We start from the raw sequence: 20,895 nt of genomic DNA on the forward strand, positions 1-20,895 counted from the left end.
AGAATTAGATAACCAAGAGATCCTTTAGACAGTGTTTTATTTTCCACTGAAATACAGATTTTGCCCTACTGTCACATTATGTGTTTTTGAACTGAACTGAGTCATAGATAATCCTTGAATTAGTGTTGATAAACATTATTTCTGCAGCATAAGACATAAATAATTTTATTCTGCCGAAGTACAAAGTTTGGAATTAATGACAAAACCAAAGATTTCTTCCCTCACCAAGAACGTATTATAAATAGTACAATTGTATTTAATACAGGCGCCAAGAAAAGAATTCTTTTTCCATGGGGAAAAGAATAGTCTTGTCAACAAATGGTACTGGGACAACAGGATACTCCCATATGAAAACGAAATTTAGACCCCTACCTTAAGCTACATAAATTAACTCAAAATAGATTGAAGGGTATCAGAATATGTGACCCCAAATATGTCTCTTTGGTATAAGGATTATTTGAACTGATTATTTTTGAGAGAAAGCACTAAGGAGAGAAGCTCTAAAAACAGTAGAATTTATCTGTAGTCCCTTTTGTAAGGGAAATTTACATTTATAAGGGAAATCTCCATTTGTTAAGTGTCTCTTCCTCTGAACCAGGAAGAGAATGATTCCAAGTCAGTAGAAACTCTTACCCTTGGAGAAGGAGGGGACTGAAATCTGTGTAACAACCTTACCTTTGTTTTCGGTGTTTTTCAAGGTACCCTGTCATAACTGGCCCCCCACCTCCAACATCTCTATCTTCAGTCAAAAGGTCTCCTTGTTTAAATAATTTAGGACCATTGATCTTTAGGGAAATGCAAATGAAAGCCACACTGGGATACCACTTACCCAGTGTGGCTAGAATAAGACAAAAAGGGAACAAGTGTCAGTAAGGACACACAGAGATGAGAACCCTCAGGCATTGCTGGTAGGAACGTCAAATGGCACAGGCACTCTAAAACAGTCCAGCAGTTCCTCAGAAAGATAAACAGAGCCTTACAAACCTTAGGACCCAAACCCCCTTTGAACTGCTAAGTAATTACCCAAGAGAAGCAAAACACTTGTACATGCAAAGACTTGTGCACAAATGTATATAGAAGCATTATTCACCAAGTAGTGCGACCGAATAGGACAAATTCAAGAAATTCGAAACAAGCGAAGATTAAATTCGTAGAGGATAAATGACATTTTCTGCAGTTTTGTTTTCAAGTGGGCAAGACCAGACAGATGCACCTAAAAGAAGTTGTTTCAAAGTAGTTAAGGGTAGAAAAAAAGAAACAAGAGCCATTCAAGGATCCCGTTGTCCAGGCTAGGCTGTAATGGGGGCGTGGGGGTGTCCGTTGTTTCCCTGGAGGATCCATTTTCTTTGGGTGGGGTGTGTCAGAGAGAACCTGAGTACCAGTAACTTAGCCAGGAGTTCTCTGTGAAGGTCATGGAGAGGGAGCCAGGGAGTGAAAGCAAAAAACCGGCTTGCTCCAACAGCCCAGAGAGGCAGCATGGAGGGAAAGCTGATTGTGTAGACAGGAGGGAGAGGAGGAGTTGTAATCCCCCTCAGCCAGCCCCTGGTTACTGGGAAGCCTTTGACAGGTGCCTTAATGTTTCCAACCACTGTCTGTAGACTCCATTCTTTATTTCAACTTGGTAGTGACTTTGTAGGAGGCCCCACTGCCATGTGCTGGTGCTCTGGTCGCAGGGATTCTGAACTTCGTACTACTGTCAGCACAGATGTGAGGACCAGCCTCCTATATCAGCACTCCCTTCCACACCTCAATGCCTGAAACTTCAAGCTGAGCATCTCAAAATTAGACCCTGTAGGGATTCAAAGTATCCAACATGGCACTTTGGCATATTGATTATTTTGAATTGATGGTACCTGGGAAAGTGCCGTGCAAGAAGAACACCGCCCCCACTGTGGTCCCCTGAAAGCAGGCCGGAAGTCTGCCATGGGCAAGGTAGCCTCCCTGTGCCAGGAGGGGAGAGGGCACCCTTAGCCCCAAAGACGGGGATTTAGAGAGAGAAGACTGTGCTGGAGAAGCCTGTACAAACATACCTTGTTATTACTTCTTCACCATTACTTCTACCCCAAGTTCAAATCCCTTTGTCCTTTCAGTTCACAAATCTATTGTTTCTTTGCCTAAAATGTATTAAACCTCCTGTTTTGTTCCCTTCTTTGCACCTCCTTTCTTTCTTGGGCACCTGGGCGTACGTCTGGCACACAGGCTTCAATTTGTTTTTCCTCCGTTAATCAGCCTTTTTGTTATGGGGAGTGGAGGTATCAGGCAGAAAGGTTGGAGAGTAGGAGGGAGAACTTTTTCCTTCCCTGTAACCCACTACCTAGTTTTTAAATGTTGGTCAGTTGATTTTGTCTTGGTCTGATCAATATGTTTAAAATTTTACGCTTCATCTTCTTTCAGCCTTGGTTCCTGAAATTTGTTGTTGAAGGGGTTTACCAGTTGCCTCATAATATCTGAACTGATTGAACTAAAGTATCTAGTAGTTAGTTAATATCAGCAGTGAAGTCAGTTATCTGGTGCCCGGTCACAAAATGTCTCTGTCCTTACTTTCCTCAACTGCAGAATAGACACCAGTTTGTGATTTCGGTAAATACCTGAGGCCCCCTCCCTGGTTTATATTGGTCTTACAGCTTTTCTTTCTGTGGATTTCTCCCTGCACCTCCCCCCTTGGGTCTCCTGTGTTCTTAGCCTGACTTTTACTTACCTGGACCCTATAGTCACTGGCAGTTTAAGCTCAGAAGATAATTTTGATATCATTTTATGAGACTTTCCCCTCGGGCACATAATGTTTAATTTAAAAACTTTAGGTTGGCTAACTTTAACTGTAACTTTAAGTTACAGTTTATGCACATAGATGGTATGACTAGAGATCATTTACTCTAGAAGCCTGGTCTTTGAATGTTCTGATTGTCTTCAGTTACTGCCTTGTTGAATAGTTCGGGGGCTGTGGAGGGTTTTTTTGTAGTTTTTTCTCTTTTCATCTTGAGTGATTTTGGATGTGCGTGTTCACTTACAATAATTGTCCAACCCACAGTTTTCTTTTTTATTTCATTTTTAATAGATATCAGAGCATATTTGAAAGAGATGGTGTAGAATTCTACTGTTGTGTGATATCAGACATGGTTTTTCCAATGCCACTGAATCCAATTTATGAGAAAGGTCAGTGATGTTGTATTGCTTGACGAGGGCAGCCATTTTTGTTTTTTCTTTCATAGCAATTTGTCTTTGTAATTGATCTCCTAGGTTCTAATGCCTTCCCGTGATCCTCCTCCAGCCAGACCGGAGTTGAGCCCAGCCTCCACAGAGAAGAGGCCGGTTCTGGCCCCCCCGTGGAGCGCGGAGCATAGCAGCCCGAGCCTTCCCACTAGCGTCGTCCCCGGCGTCCACCCCATCTGAGCCACCTGTGTCTCCCACCGCTGCTCCCAGGACAGGTAACAGTACTGCTTCTAGTACAGCCGGAAGAAAAGTACAAAAACGTGCTGTAGGAGTGTCGTGACAGCTTTCAAGTTTACTCGTTCCCCCCCAGGCGCATCGTTGGGTGTGTCCTAGAAACGGTGCTTACACACCAGGCGTGAAAAGACGAACACACGCTGTCTTTTGCCTCTGTGATCTACAGTGCAGGAAGTGAGACTGACAGACAGGGAGGTGGACGGTTTTCCTATCACCTGGTAAGTGCTGTGACAGGCAGCTGAGGGAGCAGGGGAGGCACCTGGCCTGCCCTCTCAGAAGGGCCGGGAAGCCTCTCCAGAGGCGGTAGCGCCAGGGTACAGCCAGCCGGCTAAAATGGGGTCGCTGCGTTGTTCGGGTCAGGGTGGCGACATGTGTAATAATAGCGATGACTGTTCAGTGAGCACTTAACCGAGCGCTGGGAACCATGCTTGGCGTTTCCTGCCCATCACCTCATTCGTTGCCTGTGGAAGAGAGCAGAAGTTCAGGGGGGCTCAGGCGACACTTTGGGAGAGCTGTAAGGAGACCGTTCTGGCGGGAACTGATTTACGTGAATGAGAGGGAACCAAGGCGTGAGTCTACAGTGGTGAGCAGGGCAAGATTTTGAAAGATCTGTAATCTGTGCCGAGGAATTTATGCTTCATTGGGTAAGTAGGGAGAATCTCTGAATGACTTTAGGCAGGAAAATGAAATGATCGGGTTTGTTTCAAGAAAGTAGTTGACTGGAGGCAAGAAGATCCCTGAGGACCGGAGGGAGTGATTGCAGGGCTGAAGAGAAGAAACCAGATTCGAGCGCTATCAGCTGGAGTCAGTGGGATTTGATGAGTGGTTGACCGGCAGGATGAAAGAAGCAGGACCCTGAGACCGATGGGCGGCTGAAGACGAGGCACCAGCAGCCATTGGTATAGAGGTGACTACTGCAGGCTTAGGGCCCAGATCTGACCTTCCAGGGCGGCTGGTGGGTGAGTTAGGGAGAGGCCTGCGAGGAACTTGGGAGACCTCCCTTCTTTAGGAGTTGGAAGAACAGAAGGAGCCTACAGAGAAGCAGGACGTCAAGAGAAGGGCATGGACAGCAGGAAGGAAAGAGAGACTTCTAAGTAGGAAGAGGTCATGAAAGAGCCAGAGGCCGCAGGGATCAGGGCGAGTGCTGAAAAGCTCCCATGAGATTCCCTAATAAGGACGGTGTTAGAGACCTTGTTTCCTAGGCCATTCAGTGGGCACTGTACCCTGGGGTGACCCTCTCTGCCTGTTCACTTACTTTGATCCTCGGCGTCAGTAGACAGAAAAGTAATGGCAGAAGAGAAGCTGTGTGGTATATTGGAAAGGACACCAGCTGGGAATTAGGATCCGTGGGTTCTTTTTTTTTTTATTATTCTTTTTTTTTTATTCTTTTTTTTTTTTTTAATGTTTATTTATTTTTGAGAGAGAGAGAGACAGAGCACAAGCCGGGGAGGGGCAGAGAGAGAGGGAGACACAGAATCTGAAGCAGGCTTCAGGCTCTGAGCTGTCAGCACAGAGCCCTACGCAGGCTCAAACTCACGAAATGTGAGATCGTGACCTGAGCTGAAGTCGGGTGCTTAACTGACTGAGCCACCCAGGCGCCCCGGATCTGTGGGTTCTAATAGCACTATTGCATGGAACTGCTGGAAGGTTAGACGAATTGATCATTTTAAAGCCCTTGGGACCGTGCCTGGTACAGTGTGATCTGCTTTGTGTGTTTGTTGAAATAAATACATTTAAAATAATTAAGTTTTGGTGGCTCTATTTTTACTAATTATTCGTACAACCTTGAGCAGTGTAATTACTTTGCCTTTCTAGGGCTCAGTTCCCGCTTCTGTAACATGATAGGTTTAGACCAGTGTCCCCTCTGGGTCCACAGTTGCTTGACTTTCAGGGCAAAGAATCAGTAGAAATGATGGGTAAGAGGAGATCCGCAGAGAAGCTCGGGAGGCACCTGCAGCTGGTGTAGGAAGGTACTGGAAGGACTGGGTACTGACAGACAGAAGAGGAGCAGATTTAGTGAGCCACCCATCCAACGCCTCCACGTACCTAAGATCTCTAAAGAGCACTCAGCTTTAAAAAAAAAAAAAATCTTCGCTTTTTCCCTGTGACATCCTGACATCTCTCAGTTGTATTTTACAGGTGAGACTAACGTCCAGTGGCGTCTCACCAATTGAATACATCAGTGTTCTGCTGGTTATGGAGACGGTAAATGAACAGTGTTCTGAGTGCTGATCTAGTGGGTAAGTGCTTTTGATGAGAGTGAATGTTCCTGCTGCCTGAGTTAAAATAGCTCTTTCATATGGAGGTTGACCGGGTTTACTCTTAGAAAGGTTCCAAGAGCAAGGCCATTAGCGACAATTCATGAGGCTGCTATCAGAAGAACTGAGCAGTGTGTGACTAATGATACAGAAACACTCATGATTACACTCCATTTTTTAATAAAAACAGCAGGTACCAGGGAGGTAAGAGGAGCTTGATGGTAGGAAGGAAAATAGATTCCACCCACAGTACCCGACCTGTTCCGTACGACCTTGTTATCCAACACTGCTCACTCAATCCAAATCATTATTTTCTTCACCTTGTCAACTCACATAGATGGCTTAAAATTTACGAAGTCTGTTCTGCAACAGAATGTGAGTCATGGCTCAGTTCCTAGCCAGAGGAAAAAAGTGTCTTCGATAAATCACAGGAGGAACTATTAGAAAAATATATGTTATTTTATCTTGTGGCTACTAAGAAAGAATCTGTTGCAGGGAAGTAATATAACATCACTATCATATATAAAGGAATGTACTATTTCTAACCAACTTTTAGTGAAACAACTGGTGTCCACTGGAGATAATCTAATAACTTTACCCGAAAACGAAGCTGAACTGAAGGCTTTTGTTGTGCCGGCGCCTCCTGCAGGTGAGAGTTTGACTTTCCTGTGTGACCCCAGGGGCCCCTTAGCTGGGTTGCTCTTAACTGGTCTTTACAGGTACTTTACAGCAGGGATTCATTTTCACAACACTGTGTGAGGTCACGACTGAAGGTTTGGGAGTCATGGCGAGGCTTTGGTGGTCATAAGCACTGAATCTTAACTGAAGTAGTTTAGGGGCGCCTGGGTAGCTCAGTCGGTCAAGCGTCTGACTTCAGCTCGGTTCATGATCTTGTGGTCCATGAGTTCAGTCCCCGCATCGGGCCCTGTGCTGACAGCTCAGAGCCTAGAGCCTGCTTCTGATTCTGTGTCTCCCACTCTCTCTGCCCCCCTGCCGCTTATGCTCTGTCTCTCTCTCTCTCTCTCTCTTTCTCTCTCAAAAATGAATAAATGTTAAAAAAATAAAAAACACCATACTGAAGTAGTTTAAAATGGAGAAAGAGTATGGGAAACTCATATAGGACACGCCCTTAATTGGTCCAGACGGAAAGCCATGCATTACTGAAGAGGCAAAGCAAGAGACGTGTTAGAGCAGGAGAGGTTTCCACATCCCAGAGTCCGACCTGTGGTAACCCCCTGCGGAGAGCGGGCAGGAGGGGGCACAAAGCTGTTTTCAGCTACTACGGTGTGGGCAATGGGGCTCTGAGGTACTCAGGATGCCTCACACCAGCTCTTCCAAAAATGTTTCTCAAAATGCCCTTTCTTCTGCTTGTGCTATGCCCTACTATTCAACAAACATGGGAGCCATCCCTCTGACCTGTCAAAGGCATTCTTTCTTAAGGTATATTCGTTCGTAGGGTGTTGGATGTTCTCATTCAGGTTAGTCCCTTCATCTGTCCCCTGCCCCCATCACATATGGGTCAAAATTTAAACAGAGATGATAATATTTGGCATTTCCTTTAATCCTGTTACTGAGATACTTCGTACTTGAACTAGCATCTCACTGTGGGAGACAACTTCATCTTTATACAGAAGAGTTTAATCTATTTCTACGTCCTTCAGTACACCCCCGTGACGGATGAAACAAATGGAAATCTCCTTGCCTTTTATTAAAAGGAGAAAAAGTACAGTGGTTTATATACTGTGTTGAAATCTATCTATCTATGTATCTATTTATCTTTCTATATATCTGTAGTCACCCTGAAAGGAAAGTCATCAAATGCTAACTGTGGGATCAGGGAGATTTTTTTTTCCTTTTTCTTTTTTTCGACTTTCCACATTTCATGAATTTTCTGTAAGCTGTGTGTTTCCCTACTAAAACAGAAATTTTCCATTAGAAAGATAGAGAAACTTGCTATTTCTTACTTGCTATTTCTTAGTTGAAACCTGATTTCAGGATATGTTTGGCATCTCTTCTGCTGGAATTAGGGCCGTCCTCTCCTTTCCTCTGCCCAGATTGTATATAGTAACTTTTCAGAATTTATGACTACTCACTTGTATTCCTTTTTTGCTCTCAGAGACCACGTACAGCTATGAATGGAGCTTGCTAAGTCACCCGGTAGACTACCGAGATGAAATAAATGAAAGACACATGCAAATGCTTAGTCTCTCTCAAATAAGTAACTGGAGACTGGCCGGATATGACAGCATGCCACAGAATTCAGTTCACACTTGAGCTGCTGAACCCTGAAGTCTGTTTTACGATTGAGATCAGAAGGAGGATACAAATGAGTCAAGTCACAACCATGTAGATGGGCAGATGGTGAAATGTCAGAATCTCTGTTGAGGTTAAAAAGCCTGTGTTCTAAGTCTCCCTCTCTTGGTAGAGGTAGAGGCATTCTGGTCATCTCTGCTCCGCGAGCAGCCACGTTTCTAGAACTGCCAGCGGTTTGATTCCCGCATACGGATGCTTTGGCCATCACGTACTGCTCCAAGATGTCAGCACCTCACGAGAGGAAACGCGCCCCGTTCCTGGCCCGGAAGGATGAATGAACTGCCTCAGCTGCTAGAGGATCTGGCTTCCCACCTGTGATTATCTCGTCCTTGTTCGTGAGACCGCACGGCCGTGGGTGCTGTGCAAGCTCACGTCGGCCTCGAGTCACTGGGCATGGTTCCTCCGAGCGTGGCCCCCAGGCTGCTGATGGCCGACTCCCCAGAGCGAGTAAAAAGGCGTGATTCCCTTGCACAAGAGTTTAAGAACTGCCCCCCTTGGCCAGCCCCCCCCTCACTTACGCCCCTCACAGCCTGGGAACACCTGTAGCTCAGCTGCAGGCCTTTCTGGGGGGCAGATGGCCTCTTCAGTGTGACGGGGCACAGGCTTCACACCTGTGGCCATGTCTGCAGGGCTCCGATGAGGCTGTGTCCTGAGCCCCTGTGCTGTGCTCACTTCAGGAGGAATGGCTTCTCGGATAGTTTGGGATTTTTTTTTTTAAGTATATTTATTTTGACGGGGAGAGAGAGAGAGAAGACATGAGTGGGGGGAGGGGCAGAGAGAGAAGGAGAGAGAATCTCATGCAGTGTCTGAGCTGTCAGCACGGGGCACACCGTGAGGCTTGAACTCACGAACCATGAGATCATGACTTGAGCCGAAGTCAAGAGCCGGACATTTAACCGACTGAGCCACCCATGCGCTCCAGTATCTTAGGACTTTTGAGGCAACGGTCCCATTATGTCTTTTGAGCATTTACCTGTGTAGCTTTTATTTCTGTTGCAGTTGTCAGCAGGACTTGACGCGTTCAAAGTAGCAGTTTCCGGTGAAAATGCCTTTGGAGAAGGATACGTCAGTGTCACTGTTCGGCCAGGTAGGCCCTGTAGGAGAATGGCCTCGTGTCGTACAGGTGTATCTCTGTTTTTGGTGCCCGAATAAAACGGTAATGGATTTTTTATTTTTACATTTGGCTCTACTATAGAGAAAATAAGCGACAACGATGTGGTGTGTTTTTTGGTTTCCTTTCTCCATTCTGTGTGATTCTCAGTACTTGCTCAACTCTGCTATTTAAGGCCGCCCTTAGGTTTCTCTGTCCGGCATTTGCTCCTGTCACCCCTCCACCCCCTTCCTTGTGACTCCGCCTTACCTGCCGCGGAAGGCTTTTTCAGATAGAGTCGGCTGAGCCCCCGAGGGGCCAGGGGAGGCACGCAGTGGGCTTTCGGGCTGCCACCAGCCCCCGGGTCAGTGCATCTGTGTGAATTAGAGACAGGTGTACCCTTGTCCGGGTGGGCCACCTGTGTGCCGTCTCTGCCTCCCAGCCGTTCCCCCAGGGGCTCAAAACTCCCCTCTGTCGGAGGAGCTGGAACCGTACTCCGTTGCTCCCTTTCGGCACCTACTGTCCACGTTCCGCGATGAAGCCCGGGGTTGTTATTACCCAGGTTATTATTACCTGGTTCTCACCATGTCCCCTGAGCCGGGACTCAGCCTGCAAAAATGTAAACCTACAGACAAGCTCCTAAATTGACCGGAAGATTGCAAAACTTGAGGAAGTACTCTCCACAGCTGAGGCCTGTGGGATAGACATCTTCTTGACAGGACATTTTATAACCAACTTTTAAAAAAAAACATTTTTTTTTTTTTAATGTTTATTGACTTTTGAGAGAGAGACAGAGTGTGAGTGGGGGAGGAGCAGAGAGAGAGAGAGAGAGAGAGAGAGAGAGAGAGAGAGAGGGAGACACAGAATCGGAAGCAGGCTCCAGGCTCCGAGCTGTCAGCACACAGCCTGACACGGGGCTCGAACTCACGAACCCTGAGATCATGACCTGAGCTGAAGTCGGACGCTTAACCGACGGAGCCACCCTGGTGCCCCTATAACCAACTTTTAAAAAGCAGATGCTATACTGGGGTTATGATACACACACATAGCAGGCTCAGCCAGTGTCCCTTTCTGTGTCATACAGCCAGAAGAGTCAACCTGCCCCCCACAGCAGTGATTTCTCCCCAGATGCAAGCGCTCACCCTGCCTTTGACGTCAGCCTTCATCGACGGCAGCCATGGGTATCTGGGACAAGTCAGGGTCTCTCCGCCCCGTGGGCCGCGATGTTTATCGGTGCTCCTTGTGGAGGCCGGGAGACCTCGCACGCCAGTGTGGATGCGTGAGCTTCTTCCTCACGGGGCATGTAGCTCCCAGCCCTTCAGGTGCCTCGTCACGGCCTTTGTCTCATGGGTGTCTCACTTGTCTGTGGAAACTTCTTCGGGGCCCAGCCATTGGATTTGGAATTAAAGCCATTGTTAGCACATCTCCTTTTGACGTAGCGAATGAGATGAGCAACAGGAAAATCACTTTAATGCACCCAGGAGGGGTTGCCTTCGTCCAGGGTGGGTTGTGTTGTGTTAATTCAGTCAGAGTTCGTTCCTTCTCTTACACGTGGAAGGGGCCCCTGTGTGACTACAGGCATTCGTGCAAATGACAGTGGATGGAAAACATCCCCTACGTTTGACAGTACGTTCGTATAGATAGATCGAGATATAGGACAGTGTATGACAAAGTATGATCAGTCTCAGCGTGACCGGTATTTGCATATGTGTGCAGTTAATCACAAAGCTAATACCAGATCCTGTAAAGAATAGATCCTTGGTTGTTGGAAGGAGAGTACTTGTCAACCGCTAATGCTGTTCCATTTTGCAAATATGCAGAATTCCCACTGACGTGATCATTTGTGTCTATTCAGATATCACTATCCACATTTCCCTCTTCACAACCTGAAAAAAAAGCATATTTCAGATGAAACTATTTACATGAGGACATGTACTGCATTTTGATTTCTCTAATTCAGGACGACTCAGGTACAGGAAACTGTTTGGGATTATTCGTGTGTCGCACCAACTAGTTCTTTCTTTAACTGAATTAAATGCAGCTGACTCCCTTCCGGGTCTAAATGTCTGTGATTCTGTGTGGCCCGTTTTGTTTTGTTCTCTTTCGAAGCAGAAATGAGCAGTTTTCTTATAAGGTACTACCTTTCTTTGGATTTACACCTCAATGATCAGGGTCGTAAAAGGTGTCGCATAAAATACGTGTAAGTGTCTCTTAGTTCTTTATGAATCTGTCAGTTCAGATACCTATGTCGGATCATCAGAAGGGTATCATGTTCTAGGGTGGGGTGAGTAGAAAAAGCATTCCAGTGTGCTGCATCTGTTTGACTCCTGTTTTGTTGTTGTTGTTGTTGTTGTTTTTTAAAAAGCAAAGCACCTGTCAGTGTGTTTTTTTTAAGATTCACAACCGAGCGCAAACAGCCCTCTCAAATCTGGTGGAAATTCGGGAGAACAACAGTGATGATAGTCCAGGGAGAAGAAGAAATCCCTCTGGTAGCACATAATACGCGGCCGTTGATATCTGTGTAATTATGCGATTTCATACAAAAACAAATTGAAGCATGAGGACTGGAAGTTACAAAACTGTACGGTTCTTGCATTTCGTTCTAGGTTTCACTTACTTTTAAATCTTTCTAGAAAGTACAGACGACATGAGAATAGTGAGTTATCGCTGGGAAGGAATTAACGGCCCCTTCCGAGAGGAGACCCCCGCCAAGTCCCCCGTCTTAGTCTGTCTAACCTTGTTCCCGGAAACTATACTTTCAGGCAAGTGGTTCCCCCACCTTTACTGTGCTTTCTCATACTTATGTGTTGAGTAGTTCCTTGGATCGATGCCTATAAAATATACTGTGCTGCTTCTCATTTCAGTCGTGAGGCGAGGTGGATTTGGTTTCCTTGGGGGTTTTGGGTGGCAGCGACTTGAGACTGAAGTCCTCACTGATGGATGTGTATTATAAGTGCTGGCTTGTTGGAGACGTTTGGTTTTGGTTGTCAGGAATGGTATGTTGCTGGCATATTTAAAAAAATTTTTTTGTAATGTTCATTTATTTTTGGGAGGAGATAGAGTGTGAGTGGGGGAGGGGCAGAGAGAGAGAGGGAGACACAGAATCCAAAGCAGGCTCCAGGCTCTGAGTTGTCAGCACAGAGCCCGACGCGGGACTTGAACCCATGAACCACGAGATCATGACCTGAGCTGAAGTCGGATGCTTAACCCACTGAGCCATCCAGGGGCCCCTCACATCTTTTTGCTGTGTCGAGTTCTGTAAGAGAAAGTTTGTGTCTTCAGAGTCAAAGTGAGGCAGCGTATGATTTATCTGTTTTCTCTGTTTCTTTTCGTAACTCATTTTTTATTTTTTTAAGTGTACTTATTTTGAGAGAGAGCGTGCACGCATGTGCAGGGGAGGGGCAGAGAGAGGGAAAGCAGGCTCCGGCGCCGTAAGCACAGAGCCCAAAGTGGGGCTTGAAGTCACAAACTGTGAGATCATGACCTGAGTCGAAATCAAGAGTCAGACACTTAACCAACTGAGCCACCCAGGCGCCCCTGTGATTTGTTCCTTTTTATTCCTGAGTACTATTCCAACATATGGATGTACCACAATGTATTTATCCTTCCATCTAGTATGGATAGTATGAACATCTGTACTGTTTACAGCCTTAAAAACATTTTTAAAATTTTTTTTTTTATGTTTATTTTTGAAGGAGAGGGAGAGACCAAGCGTGAGCTGGGGAGGGGCACACAGAGAGAGACACACACACACACACACACACACACACACGCACACGGAGACACAGAATCCAAAGCAGGCTCCAGGCTCCAAGCTGTCAGCACAGAGCCTGATGTGAAGCTTGAACCCATGAATCGTGAAATCATGACCTGAGCCTGAGTTGGATGCTTAACTGACTACGCCACCCAGGCACCCCAGGCTGTTTACAGCTTTGAACTATTACAAATAAAGCTGCCATTAATATTTGTTATAAGTCTTTGTGTGGACAGATATTTTTATTTCGGGGGGGTAAGTTATCCAAGAGTGGAAAGGTCAGGTTCTGTGGTGAGTTTAAGTTTAATATTTTAAGAAATGGCCAAATTCTTTCCTGAGGTGGGTGTAGTATTTTACAATCCCACCTTCCGTGTATGAGAGTTCCAGTCTCCACATCCTCACCAGTACTTGGTATACTTACTCTTTTTAATTTCATCTAATTTGATGGGTGGTAGTGTCTCATTATGGTTTTAATTTGCATTTTCCTGATGGCTAATGATATTAAGCATATTTTCAGGTGCTTATTGACCATCCATATAACTTTTTAAGGTTTTTTTTTTATTACATTTATTTGTTTTTGAGAGAGAGAGTGAGACAGAGTGTGAGCAGGGGAGGGGCAGAGAGAGAAGGAGACAGAATCTGAAGCAGCCTCCAGGTTCTGAGCTGTCGGCACAGAGCCTGACGCAGGGCTTGAGCTCACGAACCATGAGATCATGACTTGAGCCAAAGGCGGACGCTCAACCGAGGCGCCCCCATTCATATAACTTCTTTTGGGAAGTATCCTTTTCCTATTTTATTTTTTAAATACCCTTTTATTTTTTTTAAGTAAACTAACCCCAATGTGGGACCTAAACTCATGACCCCAAGACCAAGAGTTTCAATGCTCTATTGACTGAGCCAGTCAGGTGCCCCTCCTTTTCTTATTTTGAAAATTGTATTGGGGTGTGTGAGTGGCTCAGTTGGTTGAGGGTCCAACTCTTGATTTTGGCTCAGGTCATGATCCCAGGGTCATGGGATCAAGCCCCACATGGGGCTCTGCGCTTAGTGTAGAGCCTGCTTGAGAGTCTCCCTCTGCCCCCTCCTCTGTTCACACTCACGCACACGTGCTCTCTCATAAATAAAAAAATAAATAAATAAATAAATACATAAATAAAATTGTAATTTTGTTCCTATTTAGTTGTAAGAGTCTATACATTCTGAAGTAGTACGTTCATTATTTTGTTTTGTTTTATTTTATTTTATTATGTTTATTTATTTTGAGAGAGTGAGTGAACAGAGGAGGGGCGGAGACAGAGAATCCCAAGCAGGCTTTGCACTGTCAGCGCAGAGCCCAATGCAGGGCTCAATCCCATGAACCATGAGATCATGACCTGAGCCGAAATCGAGTTGGTTGCTTAACTGACTGAGCCACCCAGGTGCCCTGAAACAAGTTTATTATTTTATATATGTGTTGTGGATATTTCCTGCCAGTATATGACTTTTTATTAATCTTTCAAAGAGGAAAAGTTTTGAATTTCTATTAGGTGTGATTCATCAATTTTTTTTCTTTTTTTTTCATGCTTTTTGTGTTCTGTTTTAAGTAACCATTGCTTATCCCAAGACTGCAAAGATTTCCTATGGTTTTTTTCCTAGAACTTTTGTAGTTCTAGGTTTTATATTCAGATCTAGGATCTATTTTGAGTTATTTTTATGTATTGTGTGATATTTTTGAATGTTAAATCAACCTTGTGTTCATGGGTTAAATGCTATATGGTCATTATATCCTCTTCATTTAGCCTTAGATTAAACTTACTACTATTTTGCTAAGGGTTTTTTGTCTTCATGAAAGGTATTGGTCTATGCCTTTCTCTTCTTGCAATGTCTTTCTCAACTTAGGGTCTGAGGATCACACTGGCCTATTAAAACAAGCTGGCTAGTGATCCATTCCTTCTTCTCTTTCTGAAACATTTGTGAACAACTGGTGGTATTTCTTCTTGAATATTTTATAGAATTCACCGGTAAAATCACCTTGGCCTGGAATTTTCTTTTTGGGAAAGTTTTTCTGGTTTTGTTTTAAATGGATGCTATTTATTATTTTTTTACATGTTTATTTATTTTTTGAGAGTGAGAGAGTGTGAGCAGGGTAGCGGCAGAGAGAGAGGGGGAGAGAGAATCCCAAGTAGGCTCTGTGTTGTCAGCACAGAGCTCCACGTGGGGCTCAATCTCATGGACTGAGAGATCGTGACCTGAGCCAAAACCAAGAGTCAGATGCCTAATGGACAGAGCTACCCAGATGCCCTTCTTTTTGGAAAAGTTTTGGGTAACAAATGCAGTTTTTAAAATAGTTGTAAGGCTGTTTAGGTTTTCTGTTTTTGTTTTTTTTCTTGTGGTTTGTGGTAAGTTGCATTTTTCAAGAATTCTGCCTGTTCCATCTAAATTGTCAGATTTGTTGGTTCAAAGGATTTCATAAATATTTTCATATTATCCTTTCATGTCTGTAGGGTCTGTGGTGATAACCCCATCTTCATTTCCACCATTGGTGATTTGTGTTCTCTTTTCTTCTTGATCAGTGTGATTAAGGTTTTTGTTAATTTTGTTTATATTTTCAAACTAATTATTAACATAACTAGAGCTTTGCTTATTTTGTCTGTTTTTTAATTTGTTGATTTCTGGTCTTTACTATTTCTTTACTTCTGTTTACTTTGGTTTACTTTGCTCTTCTTATAAATTCTTAGACCAGAATCTTGGATCATTCATATTAGATCTTCCTTGAATGTCTATAAAGCTTTTAAAACTATAATTTTCCTCCACTATTTGCCTGTATCATAAACATTTTGGTTTACTACATTTTTAAGATCTCATATACCACTTTAAGAATCCAATGATTTCAAAGAAAGAGCATATATTCGTACTTCTGTGAAATTCATCCATGGGTCTATCAGTGCATCCATATATTTATAAATCTTCTGAAGTCTGACTAGGATGTTTTAAAAAATATTTTTTTTAATGTTTATTTACTTTTGAGAGAGACAGAGACAGAGTGTTAGTGGTGGAGGGGCAGAGAGAGGGAGACACAGAATCTGAAGCAGGCTCCAGGCTCTGAACTGTCAGCACAGAGCTTGACCTGGGGCTTGAACTCACGGACTGCGAGATCATGACCTGAGCTGAAGTCAGATGCCCAACCGACTGAGCCACCCAGTCGCACCAGAGTCTGACTAGGTTAAGAAGCTCCCAAGCATCTGACTGGATTCATCTCTGGAGCATTTTAAATTGTATGTATGTTGTGAAAACTCCTGTTTTGGTTTATTTGTAATATCAGTTTAAGAAGCACTCTACTGCATTAGTATAGCTATCATTTAAAAACTGGAAAACAGCACGTGTTGGTGAGGCTATGACGAAATGGGAGCCCTTGTGCATTGCTGGTAGGAATGTAAAGTTATGCAGCTGCTTGGAAGACAGTTTGGCAGTTCCCCAAAAGAGTAAACCTAGAATGACCGTATCTGCAGTCTCACTTGTAGGTATGTATACCCAGAAGAATTGACAGCAGGATTCGTACTTGTATACCATCTTAGTCTGTTTGGACGATTACAGCAAAAGTACTATAGTCTGGGTGGCTTATAAATGACAGAAATTTGTTCCTCATAGTTCTGGAGGCTAGGCAGTCCAAGATTAGGGTGCCGGCAGCTTGGGTGTCTGGCGAGGGTCCATTTCCTCGTTCATAGACAGCCACTTTCTCGCTGTGTCCTCACATGGCAGAAGGATTGAGGAAGGGGTAAGGGAGCTCTCTGAGGTCTCTTTTACAAGGGCACCGATCCCATTCTCTGCCCTAATGATCTAATCACCTCTTGAAGGCCCCACTTTGAAGTACCAGTCACATCAGGGATTAGGTTTCATCATACGAATTTGGGGCGGGAGACACAAATATTCAGTCTGTAACATGCACCAATGTTCATAGCAGCATTCCTCATAATAGCCAAAAGGTGGGACAGCCAAAATGTCCATCCACAGATGAAGGGGTCAGCAAAATGTGGGACACGCATATAATGGAATATTATTCAGCCTCAGAAAACGAAATTCTGACATATACTATAACATGGATGAACCTCGAAGACATTAGGTGAAGTGAATGAAGCCATTCACAAGGGACAGACGATCCCACTTACATGAGGTAGAGTAGATGAATTCATAGAGATAGAAAGCAGAATAGTGGTCGCCCTGGGCGGGGGGATGGGAGAGGGGAAATGCGGAGTTAGTGCTTAATGGGTACAGAGTTTCAGTTTGGGATGATGACAAAGTTCTGGAAATGGATGGCCATAGGGATTACACAATAGTGTAAATGTACTTAATACCACTGAATTACATAGTTAAAAATAGTTAAAATGGTACTTTTTATTTTATATATTCTTCACCATACTAAAAGAGAGAGAGACAAAGAAAGACAGACAGACAGAAAGACAGACTTAGCTAGTTCTGCAAGCTTATTTTATTATTAAGAGTGGATCTCGAGGAATCTGTAGGCTCTGTGAAGGCTGGGTGAGCAGCCACATGGGGCATCCCATGTTCATGTGTGGCTGTTTTTTTTTTTTTAACTTTATTTTTTTTTTTAGAGCAGTTTTAGGTTTTACAGTAAAATTGACGGGAAGGTGCAGAGATTTCCCACATGGCTTCTGCCCTGACCTATGCATAGCTGCCCCCATCATGAACATCATTCGCAAGCATTGTATGTATTTTACCCAGGATGAGTCAACACTAATGCATCCTAATCAGTTGAAGCCTATAGTTCAAGCCTACAGCCTTAGGGTTCCTTCTTGCTGTTGTACATTCTATGGGTTTGGACAAATGTGTAATGGCAGATGGCTATCATAATCTCATACATCGATATCGCGCAGGTATCTGTCGTGTTCTCTCCCCAAAAATCCTCTGTGCTCCACTAATTCATCTGTCTCCCCTGCCCCCTCTCTGGTAAACACTGATCTTTTTACTGTCTTCATAGTTTTGCCTCTTCCAGAATGTCATATACTCAGAATTGTGCAGTAAGTAGCCTTCTCAGGTTGGCTTCTTTTACTTCGTAAAGTGCATTTATGGCTCTTCTTTGCCCTTTCATGGCTTGATAGCTCATTTCTTTTTAGCACTGAGTCATATTCCATTGTCTGGATGGACCACAGTTTATTTCTCCATTGACCCAATGCAAATAAAGCTGCCGTAAATATCCATGTACAGATTTTCGTGTGGACTTAAGCCTTCGGCTCCTTTGGGCAAATCCCAAGGAGTGTGAGTGCTGGATCATACGGTAAGAATATGTTCAGGTTTTGAAAGAAACCAGCAAGCTGTCTTGCAAAGTGGCTGGACCTTTGGCTTTCCTACCTGCAGTGAAGGAGAGCTTTTCTACACCCTCACCAGCACTGGGTGCCATCAGAGTTTCGACTTTGGCCATTCAAACAGGTGTGTGGTGCTCTCTCATTGTTGTTTTAATATGCATTTGCCCCGATGACGTGAGGTGGGGCCTCTTTTCCTGTGCCTGTTTGCCATTGGCCTGTCTCTGGGGCGTGGTCTGTGTGTTTATTTTTAGTTTACCCCCTTGGCAAGGCAGTCACAGCTGGATCCAGAAGAGATACAGGGTTTCAAGAGACAAGTAATAATTGGGGAGTTAATAATATACTTTTCTTCTTATGGTAAGAATAAAGCAGGGGCGCCTGGGTGTCTCAGTTGGTTGAGCATCCGACTTCGGCTCAGGTCACGAACTCATGGTTTGTGGGTTCAAGCCCCGCATTGGGCTCTGTACTGACAGTGTGGAGCCTGCTTGGGATTCATTCTCTCTCTCTCTCTCTCTCTCTATCTCTCTCTCTCTCTCTCTCTCCCCCCCCCTCCCTCCCTCCCCCCCCTCCCCCTGTCCCTGCCCCACTCTCTCTCCCTCTCTCAAAATAAATAAACTTAAGAAAAAAAAAAACCTTTAAAAGAGAATAATGCACATTTGCCATAAAAATTTTTAAAAACTCATCATGTATCTGTAATTAGAAAGAAAAAAATATCCCTCATAAGTCTGTCTGGAAATAAACACCCTTAACTGTATGGCATTTATGTTTATGGTCTTTTTTCTGTACCTACATGAACTTAAAACATTTTTTTTCTTATTAGATCAAAATGTATAGGATGTTTAGAAGCTATCTTCTAGATTTTTTTTTTTTTTTTGATGTGTGGATTACATGCACATGGAGCAAATCTTCCAGGATTTTCTGGACTTGTTTAATTTTTTTTTTTAACGTTTATTCATTTTTGAGAGAGAAAGACAGAGCATGAGCAGGGAAGGGGCAGAGAGAGGGAGACACAGAATCCGAAGCAGGCTCCAGGCTCCTAGCCATCAGCACAGAGCCCGACATGGGGCTCGAACTCACAAACCGTGAGATCGTGACCTTGGCCGAAGTTGGACGCTCAACCGACTGAGCCACCCAGGCGCCCCTAGATTTAATGAAAATTTAAAAGTTTTATCTTTCACATCTCAGTTTTTATACTGTTGTGAGAGCCAGTCTAATTTTCCCCATATGGATAATCAGCCAGTTGTCCCAGTACCGTTTATTGGCCGGTCGGGCATATCTTTTCCCAGTCTGCAGGTCACAACTCTGTCAATTTCTCACACGTATGTGGGTCTGCATTTGGATTCCATGTATCATGATTATCCACGTCAGTAAATATTCTGTAACATCATGTTTGGTGCTGTGCTGATACATTGTATTTTATTAATTGGGCCCCATTACCTTTTGGGATGAGCACTGGGTGTTGTATGGAAACCAATTTGACAATAAATTTCATATATTGAAAAAATAAATAAATACACAAAAAATAAAGAGAAAGAAATTAAAAAAAGGAAAGAAAAAAAATTGGGCCCCATTATTCAGTGTTTGGGCTAACATCCTTATAGTTAAATTTAGGAGTACAAGTAAAATCTCCGGTCAGAGTCCTGTATGTTTTTTTTTGTTTTTTTTTTTTTTAAAGGAAGGAGCAATCTCCAACGTTTATTTATTTTTTTGGGACAGAGAGAGACAGAGCATGAACGGGGGAGGGGCAGAGAGAGAGGGAGACACAGAATCAGAAACAGGCTCCAGGCTCTGAGCCGTCAGCCCAGAGCCTGACGCGGGGCTCGAACTCACGGACCGCGAGATCGTGACCTGGCTGAAGTCGGACGCTTAACCGACTGCGCCACCCAGGCACCCCAGAGTCCTGTATGTTTTTAAGAAGTTTGTCATATGTTGCTAAATCATTGCTTACTTTTATCTGAGGGTTTTACTAAGGTAGACTTGTGGGAGAGCTTCATCATATAAAACCTTGTGGGAACTTCAGAAAAATATTATTAAAAGCCTTTCTCTAGCACTTATTTGTTGGGATAAAATTTATGTATAGTGAAATGTCACTTTACGAGGTACTTTTGATTCATTTTTTTTTCAAGTTTTTATTTAAATTGTACTTAGTTAACATAGAGCACAATATTGGTTTCAGGAGTAGAATTAAGTGATTCAACACTTACATACAACACGCAGTGCTTATCACGAGTGTCCTTTTTAATACCCATCCCCCACCTAGCCCATTCCCTCCTCCCCCTCCATCAACCCTTAGTTTGTTCTGTATCGTTAAGAGTCTCTTATGGCTTGTTTCCCTTTCTTTTTTCCTCTTCCTTCCCTTATCTTCATCTGTTTTGTTTCTTAAATTTCACATATGAATGAAACACATGATACTCGTTTTTCTCTGACTGACTTAAATGGCTTAGCATAAAACACTGTAGTTCCATCCACGTTGGAAATGGCGAGATTTCATTCTTTTTCATGGTTGAGTAGTATTCCATTGTGTATACATACCACCTTTTCTTCATTCATCAGTTGGTGGACTTTTGGGCTCTCTCCATAGTTTGCTGTTGTTGATAATGCTGCTACAAAGATTAGAGTTCAATTGAATCTGTATTTTTTGTATCCTTGAGTAAATGCCTAGTAGCGCAATGGCTGGGTCATAGGGTAGTTCTATGTTTTACTCTTTGAGGAAACTACTTGCTGTTTTCCATAGTGGCTGCA

General features: G+C 43.8%; 1 protein-coding gene across 1 annotated transcript in view; it reads left to right on the forward strand.

The window, feature by feature from the left end:
- The window catches only part of KIAA0319 (KIAA0319 ortholog), a 70,776-nt gene that overhangs the window by 13,646 nt on the left and 36,235 nt on the right, over positions 1-20,895 (forward strand). Inside the window, 9 exon segments of the mRNA XM_030314729.2 lie at positions 3,056-3,153; positions 3,238-3,374; positions 3,376-3,425; positions 6,259-6,351; positions 7,819-7,920; positions 9,022-9,102; positions 10,190-10,286; positions 11,743-11,828; positions 11,831-11,871. Of these exon segments, the coding sequence (XP_030170589.1) occupies positions 3,145-3,153; positions 3,238-3,374; positions 3,376-3,425; positions 6,259-6,351; positions 7,819-7,920; positions 9,022-9,102; positions 10,190-10,286; positions 11,743-11,828; positions 11,831-11,871 (696 nt within the window). The 5' untranslated portion in view covers positions 3,056-3,144.

Source organism: Lynx canadensis, chromosome B2 (assembly GCF_007474595.2).
Source record: "Lynx canadensis isolate LIC74 chromosome B2, mLynCan4.pri.v2, whole genome shotgun sequence".
Taxonomy (NCBI): Eukaryota; Metazoa; Chordata; class Mammalia; order Carnivora; family Felidae; genus Lynx; species Lynx canadensis.